Source organism: Choristoneura fumiferana, chromosome 27, assembly GCF_025370935.1.
Source record: "Choristoneura fumiferana chromosome 27, NRCan_CFum_1, whole genome shotgun sequence".
Lineage (NCBI taxonomy): Eukaryota > Metazoa > Arthropoda > Insecta > Lepidoptera > Tortricidae > Choristoneura > Choristoneura fumiferana.
The window spans coordinates 1281512-1293788 of NC_133498.1; the positions used below are offsets into that span (position 1 = coordinate 1281512).

Below are 12277 nucleotides of genomic sequence, written 5' to 3' on the forward strand. Positions count from 1 at the left end.
CCAAATGTTATTTATTTTTAAATTTATTTATTTTGGAGAACAATTCATCATAATTCTAATATAAACAAGTAAGTATATGAAGTTTAAGAGAAGTTTCCCTGCCGGCCGCGCGGCCGCGTTAGGTATTCGTTTGGGATATTGCTGTCTTTATCGCTCGTGACATAAGCGCTCGCAGCCGTCCCCCCCATGCCTTCCGCAACGACGTCCGTAATTTATATCGAGATAGCTGTAGGCTTTACAAGATTTGGACGGTTGAATTTTGGGTTTCGTTGTCCTCATATTATACGAAAAGTATAGCACAGAAATCAATGATATTTTACAATCAAGATATTTTCATATATTTTCTATGCCTGTGGTTTTCTCGATTTTTGTAAAAATGCTTTATTAGTCTGTAGTTCTCGTGCAAAGTTGACATCTTTTTTTGTCGACTTTTGAGCTCCTGTAATTCTGATATTACACATTTATATGAAAATCTGAAAAACCACAGGCATAGATAATTACGTCTAGTCCATACTTACAAAATCTCATCTATTTCTGTTGCCTAGTTTTCAAATGAGACCGGGACTACGTTTGTATGGAGAATGGAACGAAGAGACTTCTCTTAAGAACCTTGCTTATTTTAGTTCTCATATTATAAAGTAAATAGATTAACATGGCCTAGAATAAATACAAAGGATCATAAAAATACCTAAAGCTCTTGCTCAACTATGTAATAGTTATTTAAATATTTGTTTAAGTCAAGGTTATGCTAGTAAGAGCACACAGTACCGAATTATTTTGTTGACTGATGAAGTTGACTTAAGAGCTTTGATGAGGATGATGACAATCGCCACACACACTGATACCTGCTGTCTAACATCCAAGAATGGTGACCGGTGGTAATGCTCTGAAGATGAGCCCTGGTTGAGTTTGAAACGCGTCAATGTTGTGTGGTGGTGATAGATGGGTTTGTGTGTGTTCTTACAGTGTAGAGGTGGAGGAACTGCATGAACACATTTTGTAGCATAAACGTATCTATCTTAAGGTCGCGGTTGAGCAAAGCTGCACTCGTAATTGTTTTAGTTCAAGGACCTCCGCAAAGTAACTTGTCAAAAATTATAAAAATAATAGTAACAGAGCCTTTTATTCCGAACTTTCATACAAAAAAAAATAAAAAATATCATGGGACACTAAATCTTGACACCAATTGACCTAGTCCCAAACTAAGCAAAGCTTGTACTATAGATACCTACTAGGCACCGGATAAACATGCTTATATAGTACTTAAATACATATGAAACATGCAAGACCCGACAACAAAAATTCGTATTATTCATAAAATATCTGCCCCGGCCGGGGATCAAACCCGGGACCTCAAACTTCGTAGTCAGGTTCTCTAACAACTTGGCTATCAGCTCGTCATAAATTGATAATAATAATAGTAATAGCGGACCGCGGACCGGGAGACGAGCTGTCGGTAGGCCTCCAACAAGATGGGGCGAGGACCTGGTTAAGATCGCGGGATCGCGGTGGATGCGGAAAGCACAAGACCGGTCTGAGTGGAGAGCCTTGGGGGAGGCCTATGTCCAGCAGTGGACGTCTTTGTGAATTAATAGAGCCCTTTATTCCGAACTTTCATACAATCTTTGCTTAACAGATTCAATAAATTACTTAACTTAAAATACTTGCTTTGTTTGTGTAAGAATCGAACCTGCATCCTCGGCGCATTGGCAATTCAACAGCCGGTGGTGGCTTCGCAACGCTCGGTTTCTCGACTCAGGCGCATGCGATATAGTACGGTAACCATGATTTAAAAAATAAATATAATGAATAGACTATTATTGAACTAGTGAGAAACATCCTCAACTCAGCCCGATCAGTACTTTTTATCAGATGAGATAGAGGTCAATCACGGATCAAATTTCCTTTCCTGTATTAATACATATTCTGTGTTGAAGAATAACCTACCTTACCTAAAAAAACATAAACCTCCATCGGGCAGTCGGGTACAAAACATTAAATTAAATTTTAAAAATCAAAAATCCTAACTGCCCTAAAAACTAAAAGGAAGAAAATAAGTCTAGTGGTTTAGAACTCCGTCAGGTAGCTAATTTAAAGTTCAACAACAGTCGGGACCCATTATCAAGAATTTTTGAGCTGGTTACGACTTTTATGGGTCCCGACTGTTGAACTTTAAATTAACTACTTGACAGGGTTCTAGACCACTATACTTATTTTCTTCCTTTTTGTTTTTAAGGCAGTCGGGTTTTTTTATTTTTTTATTTAATGTTTTATTTTATATTTTTTTGATATCTCTGTGAAAATGGGTAGATACTTCTATTACAACCTATATATTATTTAGAATGGGCTAATTATTAGCTTTCATTTGATACCTATATGAATTATTATTATATTTTTACAATACAAAATATTTTTTTTATTTCTCCACGTAACTCCACCTTCCTATGATGAATCCAATGATACCTCATATGTTAAAATCCGTGCAGCCATTTAGGCTGCAGCGAGAACCAAAGAAATGAACATACATACCCACATACATACATACATACATACGCTCGTTAGTCGGGTAAAAATAAAATATTCTGAAAGATTTAACGAGAGTTTAAGAAACTTATTGATAAAATATCACTTATCAACTAAATAATTAACTGTATCATACTAAAACATGTACATAAATAATGTGGAGTATTTTTATAATGCATATTATTTAAACTGTATTGTAAGAACATTTTCTTATTTAAACAATAAGTTTCATGTTTCAAGAATGTTTCCAGAATGTTCAGGAGAATGTTTCCACGTTTTGGGAATGTCCTGCAACTTGTACATTTGCTAGCCACATCGGACCGTGAAACATCAAACGTCAGACAAGGCCCTATAAGTGTAAAATTCGAACTTCGTATCTTGCCGTCGCACTGACGTTAATATTATTTGTTACGAGAGTGAGAGGGACGGTACAAGCCAACGGGCCAAGTGCACAAGGCAAATCCGTTTGTTTCATGCCACATCTGCCGGACAGTAAAATTCCTTGTACTGCACAGCCCCTAGAAGAAAGTATTACCTACCCTCATTTTATTCCTTTTTTTTGTCTTACTCTATTGCAAATCATCATCATCATCATCAGCCCGAAGACGTCCACTGCTGGACAAAGGCCTCCCCCTTAGAACGCCACAATGAACGACAACTCGCCACTTGCATCCACCGGTTTCCCGCTACTCTCACGATGTCGTCAGTCCACCTGGTGGGAGGCCTGCCAACGCTTGCAAATAACTATTGCAAACATACTTTAACTGTGATATAAAGCAAAATTAATGATTATAACAAGACATACGATTAACCATTAACAAATACGAAAAACACGCATATAACACGAAACAACATTAATTGCTAATAATGTCCCACCATTTCCTAAAACTTGGTCACACTCTCCCCACTTTTGCTCACCATTTTCTCGCTCGCTCAGTGCGTCTCGCTCTCGCTGATCGCATTAGAAAGGGACACACAAGGCCACTCGAGGCAATTCGAAACAGTAGTTGCGCGCGCGCACCGTTGAAAGCGCTTGTGTTCAATAAGTTTTAGAGTGCTTCAGTTTGTATAAAGGTTTTAAAACAGTGTTTTTCCTACTGTTATATTACTAATGCTTTTTAAGTTTATTTTGATGCTTATATTTTGTATAATATGTGTTTTTAAGCCTTGTTTTTATGTCGTTTTGATATAGCTACATTTTCTCCAGATGTAATCAGATTGTGATGTAATAGCGCAGGCAAGAGTTTGATTTTAAAATGCTCTAACTTAGTAACATGCTTTTGTGTCTAATTTTATGTTTACTTGAGTGTTTTTTTACATTCACTGACAAGAGAAAGAATGGGTACAAAAATATTATTGTAGCAAGAGTTTTTTTTTATTTGGTAGATTTAAATTTTCGTTTATCATCTTAATTTGTGCTTTTTTTGTATTTTTTTTTATTTGACCACGCAGATATGTCGACGGACGTCACAGTGATACGTTTTATTTTATTTTTGTAAAGCTATCTATAGCTTACGGATTAAAAGTGTCAAAAGTACAAATTCATCATCATCATCATCATCATCCCAGCCTATATACGTCCCACTGCTGGGCACAGGCCTCTCAGAACAAGATTGCTTGGGCCATAGTTCCCACGCGGGCCCAGTGCGGATTGGGAACTTCACACACACCATTGAAAAAAGTACAAATTAAGTCATATAATTTCTAGAATACCCACTTTTTTATTAACAAACCATATTCAAATAAATTTCCAGATTATTTTGTTATACATAATTATACAGTGCTGTGACTTAATTTCCAACTTTCAACTTTAAAATGACACCTAAGTATCAATTTCATGCTGAGTGCTCTTTATATTCTCGAGTACTTACTTGTCACTTTTTAAATTGGCCGACAAGCATAAAGAGATTATAATTGCTTAATGTGTTAAAAAAATTAATGGAAAACTTCTACTAAAAACTCTTACAATATTAATGAGTTAATGATGACATCCGCTAAAAGTCATGTTTCTGAAAATGTTTTTGTCGATTGTAATGTATCCATTAATGATACATAAATGGACTTGATATTTCTGTGACCATTAAATGATATATTTTGATAGGTAATTAACTGCATAAAATTAAAAAAAAGAACACATTTTTTGTAAACATAGTGACTTCTTTTTTGTGTAAGTAAATAAAGTTACTGTTAAATAACATTTTTTGTTCAAATTGGCTTAAAAGTTTTTTTATACAAAATAACAACCCAAGCAAATCAAATTTAATTATTTGAGAAAAAAAAACAAGTTTATTCGTAAGTATATTTAACCCACGTCTTACTCAACAAGTATACAAATCAGAGACAAAATGACATGTATACAATAAACAGTCTTAATAATTTCATATTCACTTACTGTTAACGTGACGTCATAGTGTGTCGGCCTTGCTAGACGTAACTAGAGGCTAAACTTTTCACGCTCAATAAAATACTGTTCTGTTACGTGGGTAAATATAAAATGTAACCTTAAAATTATTTTTGAATAATATAATTTTTGATAAAATATTTCTATTTCACCTTTAAACATGTATACAATATAACATGCAATCATTGCTTAAAAACACGTAAACATACATAAAAATTTAAGTCAGATGCACTCTAAACTAGGATGTCCTGGGGTGTATTATGTGAAATTGGTGTGAATTGTCCCTTGATATTTATATTTAATAACCAATGGACCAATTTTTTACCATGTTTTAAATGTTTTTTGTACTCACGGTCATTGTTATACATATTTTGTTCTCTGTTTATTACTGTTCAAAAGGTACAACGCTGTATGTAATAGACGGGAGACGTATAACTTACTCTTAAAACTAGTGTCCCGTAGGCGCACTTCGAATATGGAATCCCAAAAAAGGTCAAATTATGATGCATTAAAAATCTTGAATTGTATACTTACTATGTATACAAGTGTATAAAAAAGCTGGAATTTTTCGAAAATGTCTCCAAAAAACGTACCCTTGGTCACCTGCAGTAAAAATTGAAATGTTAAAAATTAATTTTTTTCAAATTGTTACAGGTTTATTGGCAAAGAAATTTAAAATTTAAATGCAAGAGACCGCGCCCCAGCAGAGGGGTGTAACCCAAAATATTTGTGATTTTCTAAAAGACTTTTTTTACATATATCTCAGATTCGCACTTTACGCTGTGGCCATATATGTTTTATTTTACTACTATGATTATTATTTTGGATAATGTTTCAGTGTTCTAGTTACTAGATGATGTGAAGTGTTTGTGTGATATTGTGAAGTGATAAACGGACATACATTGACTTTTTCGCGTTGGAGAGGATTTTTGGTAAGTTTCCAAATTATTTCATTATATTCATAAGTATTAAGTATACTAGAATGTAACTTATTGATCCTTGTTTATCGCTGAATATATAGTCAACAGCAAAAAATTTGGCCCACCCTTCATACAAAATTAAATTACCGATTCTGCATACATTTGGTGGCCACATTTTTTGCTGCTCAGTGTATTTTTCTCAAATATTTAATTTCCCCCTGTTTCATATGGACGAACAAGTTTTTTTCTGAAACTGTACTGTTTAAGATATATTTCAGTAGTGTCCTGTAGAACCCTACAGGTTTAACCTGTCCTCTCCCAGAGGCACAAATTTGTGCCCAAATTCCTTTGATCCTGTTATCCTGGGAGATGACAGGTTAATTTAGGTTAATTTTATAACAATCCTAAAGTACTTAGGTTCAGCTTCTATGGGCGTGTACATAAAAAACAGGGCCGGTATTTCCATGTCAGTATTATTCGGCCCGGTAAAGAGTGTCACCTGTCAAAACGATCGAGTCAAGGACACATAAATTCTTTTTTAATGTTTTTTTATTCTGGACTATGGAACAACCCGTAACCGACCGGACTGTCGTAATTTGGCAGTAAAGAAAACTTTCGTTTTTTTAAATTAATTGATAACTAATCATACCTACACTTACAAATCTGATATTTTTTCTGTTAATTAGAAAGGTTATTCCTATTGATATAAAAAGTTTCAAGCGTTTCTAAATATTTCAGATATTTCCCTTTCAACTAACGAATAATGCTCATACTTAATAATCATCACTCTTTCTAATTTTTTTTCTTTAAATTTTATGGTAATAAATTTGTATTAACTAATAATAAAGTTCACAAAAGTTCGCCTTCAGAAAATTTCAATTTAAAAATTAGGTTGGTTAATGTTGGGATTGCAGTTCTAACTGAACAACGAAACCTAAGATACTTTTTTCGCAGTTTTTACTTAACCTAACTTGGTTTTTGGTGGCCTCTTGTGTCTATTGGGATCGCAATTCTAATCTAACGTAGGTAACCTTCTATTTGAATCGAAAAAGTAGTACAAAAAGATTTATAATAATAAGTGACAATATGAATTTTATTAATTCGGAGTTTTATCCATTATTAAAAACACTTTATGATTAGTGATTTAAAAGTGGATTTGGTTTAAAATGTAATGAAACATTTTCAGACTTACTATAATCGGAGATAAGTTTTTATGTGAACTATGGCGTATTATTGATAGTAAGTTTATTTATTTTTATACAATATTATATCCCTTATCTACTGGGCCTAAAATTTTGAATAAAGTACAGATCATATTTCTTTGCCTATAGATTCTTTGTTTTTTTGATTGTATCCGCAAATTTGTATTCAGCATTTCAACAGTTTAGCTTCATTATCTTGGCCATTTAAATAAAACTGTTGACAATCAAGTGACCTTTTGGTGGCATTTCACAACGACTGGTTTAGAGTTGCGTGGAGCGTGGACCCTTGATATGTTGGGCCTTGAACCGTCCTTTAGTGGTCAGTGGTGAGAACATCAGTCAACTCTGCAAAAGACTAAAGCGGCGAGTGAAAAGTTAAAGCCAAAATGTCTTTATATGTCACCATTCCTTTCCACCAAATTAAAAAAGTGAAAACGTTTATTCTGCCAGTCGGCCTCAAAAGGCCCTTTTATATGTCACTTTTTTAAACTACTTACCAGCACTTGCGGAAAGACCATCATTCCCAAGAAGAATACGCCGCATGGAACTTGGCAGAAAGTCATTTTTTTAAATGAAAATAAAATAATAACAGACAAAATCAGTCAAGTAATCAGTAAAGTATTTAAAAAACGCTTTTGATATGTCCGGGTTCTATGTTCCGAAATCCGGGGTTTTGAAGATTCTTGTCCCGATTGCTGGATTTAAGATATGGTCACCCTAATTTAATTTAATTTTAATGAAGCCAGTTTCCTTGATTAGATTTATGATACGACTGTCGATTTTATTGGCTAATTACAAAATTGTCATTTTAATTTTTGATCATTTGACAAACAATTAATTTGCGGATGTCCAAACTGGTAATTAATGGGTTTAATGAATTACCTGTTTTTGATCAATATAAAATTTGAATTTACAAATAAAAAATAATTGAAGAATGTATGTTCACACGTCATTTGAGAATGACTTCACCTGGGTGTTTGGTTACTTTTTTTTGTTTGTAATTGTCATGAGGTGTGTATGAAAAAAAAATTGGAAAATTTAAAAGTGAGTTGGTGAGTCGGAAGTTACTTGCAGGGTATATTTAGGATCATTTTCGTTTTTAGGCTCTGTGGCTGAGTTTGAAATGCGTTAGTGTAGTGTGGTGGTGGTTATAGATGGGTTTGTGTGATTTGTTTGTGTTCTTACAGTGTGGAGGTGGAGGAACTGCAAAACACGCATATCTTGCATAAATTTAGCTATCATTCGCGGGTGAGCAAAGAAACTCTCTTTTAAATATTTATGAGAAATTGCATATTCTGATATGTATGTATCTAATGTAACGAATTTATTGAAATGTATTCCTGTTTCAAAATATTTGAGTAGCTCTGCCGCTACGATATATATATGAATATGACATATATATATCGTAACAGCAGAGGTACTCAAATATTTTGAAACAGCGTATGATGGCGACTTAGGGTGAACCAAGAGCGTTATTTTTTGAGTTGTGTGTAATTTTGGTTTCATGCAAAAGTCTTCTTTGTGTACTGTCTATTTTGACTCGCCGTGTGGCAAAAACTAGACTTTTATAAACCGAATGCAGCAGAAATTACGGGACCGAAAGTACGCGACTCCTGCTCAAAAAGTACAATCGTCTGGCATCACCCTTGCGACGGTTGGTTTAGAAATGTGCTAGTGGTCATAGTCTCATTCATTAAATACAAATAGAAAAAAAAAGAAAATCCTACTATCCTACTAATATTATAGGTAAATGCAAAAGTTTGTAAGTCTGTTTGTTTCTTTGTTGCTTCATCACGTCTAAACCATTGAACCGATTGGTATGCATATAGTTTGAGTCCCGGAGAAGGACATAGGATAGGTTTTGTCCCGAAAAATTGTATAGTTCCCGCGGGATAGCTATAAACAAAATAAAAAAATACTAAAAAAAAGCAAAATAAAATAGAAGCAAATGAAATATTTGAATTTTAATTTTGAATTGAAGTTATTAGGTACAGTCGGAGTAAAAAAAGGTTCGTCACCTTAAGATCTATTTTCCTTTGCTCAGTATGAGCGATAATCTGCACCAATTGAGTATGACATACTGCATCAAACTGTCAACCTGTTAACCATAATCTTGTTTAAAGGTAACCATAGCAACCCTACCACTACACCTTGGCACTGACAAACACTGACAATTAAATAGAACATTATTTGATTCAAACTCTTACGACGCTGTTTATTAAAAAGGTATTGTATTGATATGAAACTAGATATGTTAGAGGTGTATACTATTTTGACCCTTATTATCATGTCAAGTAAGTATAATTTGATATGCCCTTGTCTACTTAGTGCTTTGGTTTCAAAACGTACTAAGAGTCTATGACTGTATAAAGGAATCAATTTAATAACTGACGAAGGTTTTCCCATTCCCACTGTACCTACATATAATCAAAAGGGTGTTTAATTTTTCTAAATTCTCGTTTCTTCTCATATACAAGGTTCATACGCCAAAAATCAGTAAAAGTAGTGTTTTGAATTTGAATCTCTTCTTAAATTTAAAAGCTATGTATGCTCTTGTCGGTGGAGTAATCGCCACTCCGCTCGGTCTTTGGCCAGCTGTTTGACTTCCTGATACGACACGACATCCACCCTTTTCTTCACCTGGTCTTCCTCTAACTCGTTTCCTTCTATTTTGCCTTCCAGTAGGTTAAGAAAGAAATTGTCGTGTCGTATCAAGTGTCCTATCATATTTCCCCTTCGGCAATGTATGGTCTCCAGTAACATTATTTTTCTTTGAATTTGAATACAAAGAATATATTTCTGCCGGACACGTTCATATTACAGTCATGATATGATACGTTGTAGTGGGTAGGACCTTTAGTGCTTTGTGTCAGGGACACAGTCAACTCCTAAGCAAAGTCTAACCGCCTGCTTCGCCAATAGATTGGAAAGCTATCGATTACGTTGTAACACTACGAGCCGAGGTCATATTACGTCATTAGAACACTTTTACCGAACTATTTGGCCTATATTTAATCACGGCTTTAATGAAGGGGCAAAATCAAGTTCAAAATTAACCAAAGTAATGCGATATCATTTCGATATACATGTTAGTGTGTGATCTGATGAAGCCTAATAAGTCGAAATTGACTAAGTAAAAGTAAGTATTGAAAAAATATCACACGGAAAAAAGGATGTCTTGGATTAAGACAATATACCCTTGATCAAGACAATAATATTCCGTATATAATAATAATAATAATAATAATCCATTTATTTCAACCACAATGTCCATAGATGATTAGTAATATTAAATCTTACAACTATGTTAGTAGATTTATAAATAATTCTCCAACATTAAATACATAAAATACAGTTCCGATTATTAAATTAAATTAAATTAAATTAAATTATTCATTATTATATATTATATGTCACAATCACAATAACATTATTAACCATTTATTACTTATTATTAAATAAAACCGGTATTATTAAATATAGCCGGACACCATATTATATTGAATGAAGACAATACGTAATTACATGGATTTAAACTATATTCCTGAGACTACGAATGATATTCTTGGTCAAAGAATTCCTTTTTTTCCGTGCACTAAGTTATAATTAAGTGTTTTGATTTAGGACATTTTTAAACTGTTGGAATCGAGTGCTCTTGAGACTGAGTAGGAAAAATCATATTTTTCTAAAATTTAAAAAAGAGAAAAGATACACTTTTTTTTAAATACCCAGATCTGTTCAGCTGTTCTAGCATGAAGTAATATAAACACACGAACAATGACTTATAAATCATTTAAAATTCCAAAACCGAAATGCGTGATATAAAGTCATATAAATAAAATAAAAAATATTATTACTGTCGTAAGGAAGTTGATTTATTAGCTACATAGATTTAGCATTTAAAAAAACCTTCATAAATACGTGAAATAGTAAGTTTCTTGCATGTAAGTGTCAATTCTGGCGCGTCAAATTTCATCTACTTCTAGTGGTCGGATATCTTTATACTTAGGATGAAAGTATGAATATGTAGATTATTAATACAATCTGTTGTCAAATAGGTAGTTAATATTATTATAGTTTTATTCTCTTATTTATATAATCAATTATGGATGCAAGTCTGAACTAAAGTTCGTTTTTTTTTAACTTATAAACATCTAGCTGTTACCTGCGACTTCCTCTTCAAAGAATTCTTCCATCGAAATCCCGCGGAAACTATTCCATTATCCGGGATACGTACTATCTAAATCTATTCAGTAGTTTAAGCGTGAAAAGTAACTTTACGTCTAACATCTGGTAGCAATGGTGAACGGTTATGTTGCTCTGAAGATGAGCTCTGGTTGAGTTCGAAACGCGTTAGCGTAGTGTGGTGGTGATAGATGGGTTTGTGTGATTTTTGTGTGTTCCTACAGTGTGGAGGTGGAGGAACTGCACGAACCCACATTTCTTGCATAAACGTAGCTATCATAAGGTCGCGGGTGAGCAAAGTAATTGTTTAAGATCATAGACAGGGTTTCTTCCACATTATAATATTAAGATTTGATAACGTCGGTGATACTGCAATAGTCGGTGATAGCTTTTTCCATAAGATATCATTTTTACTGTACTAACAGTGAAATAAAAGAATTTCTTTGCTCACCCGCGACCTTATGATAGCTAAGTTTATGCACGATATGCGTGTTCATGCAGTTCCTCCACCTCCACACTATAAGAACACACATCACCTCACCACCACCACAATACACTGACGCGTTTCGAACTCAACCAGAGCTCATCTTCAGAATAACACAACCGTACACCTTACTACCAGATGTTAGACTCTACTAACAGTACCAACTCGTACTGTTCTGACAGTAAAAATTACCTTATGGATAATTTCCCATCAGATGGCGCTTGCTTGTTTGCCTCCCTCTTATAATTAATAATAAAATACTAGATTCCTTTCTATTTATAAAAGATTAGCATTTTGTTTTTATAGAAAAACCGCAAGTACAAAAAGGTCAACAACTTGTAACGCTTGACAAAAACAGGTCGGTATTCACAAAAGTAAAGTTCAGTTCAGTTCTCATTTGGCTATGCGTTAGAGCACACGTTGAAGGATCACGGATTGGTCCGAAACATGTCGGGCATACCCCGACAGCAAAAACGTGAGTAACCAAATGTCAAATTTTTATTTCATCCATTTTATTTTGAGCCTTTGAGAGATCTTTTAACTTTTTTAGTTAAAGACTCTA

At 33.9% G+C, this 12277-nt stretch overlaps 1 protein-coding gene across 7 annotated transcripts in view; it reads left to right on the top strand.

The window, feature by feature from the left end:
- The window catches only part of LOC141443398 (uncharacterized), an 83621-nt gene that overhangs the window by 26344 nt on the left and 45000 nt on the right, over positions 1–12277 (top strand). Inside the window, exons 1-2 of one of the 7 annotated variants that reach the window (XM_074108654.1) lie at positions 3508–3597; positions 5763–5856. Coding sequence is in view for 1 of the 7 variants with exons in the window: in XM_074108648.1 (XP_073964749.1) it covers positions 12163–12190 (28 nt within the window). In the remaining 6 variants the exon portion in view is untranslated. Of the gene's footprint in view, positions 1–3507; positions 3598–3654; positions 3761–5578; positions 5857–12105; positions 12191–12277 lie in introns of those variants that run through there. The other 6 variants (XM_074108649.1, XM_074108653.1, XM_074108652.1 and 3 more) reach the window with 6 other exon arrangements.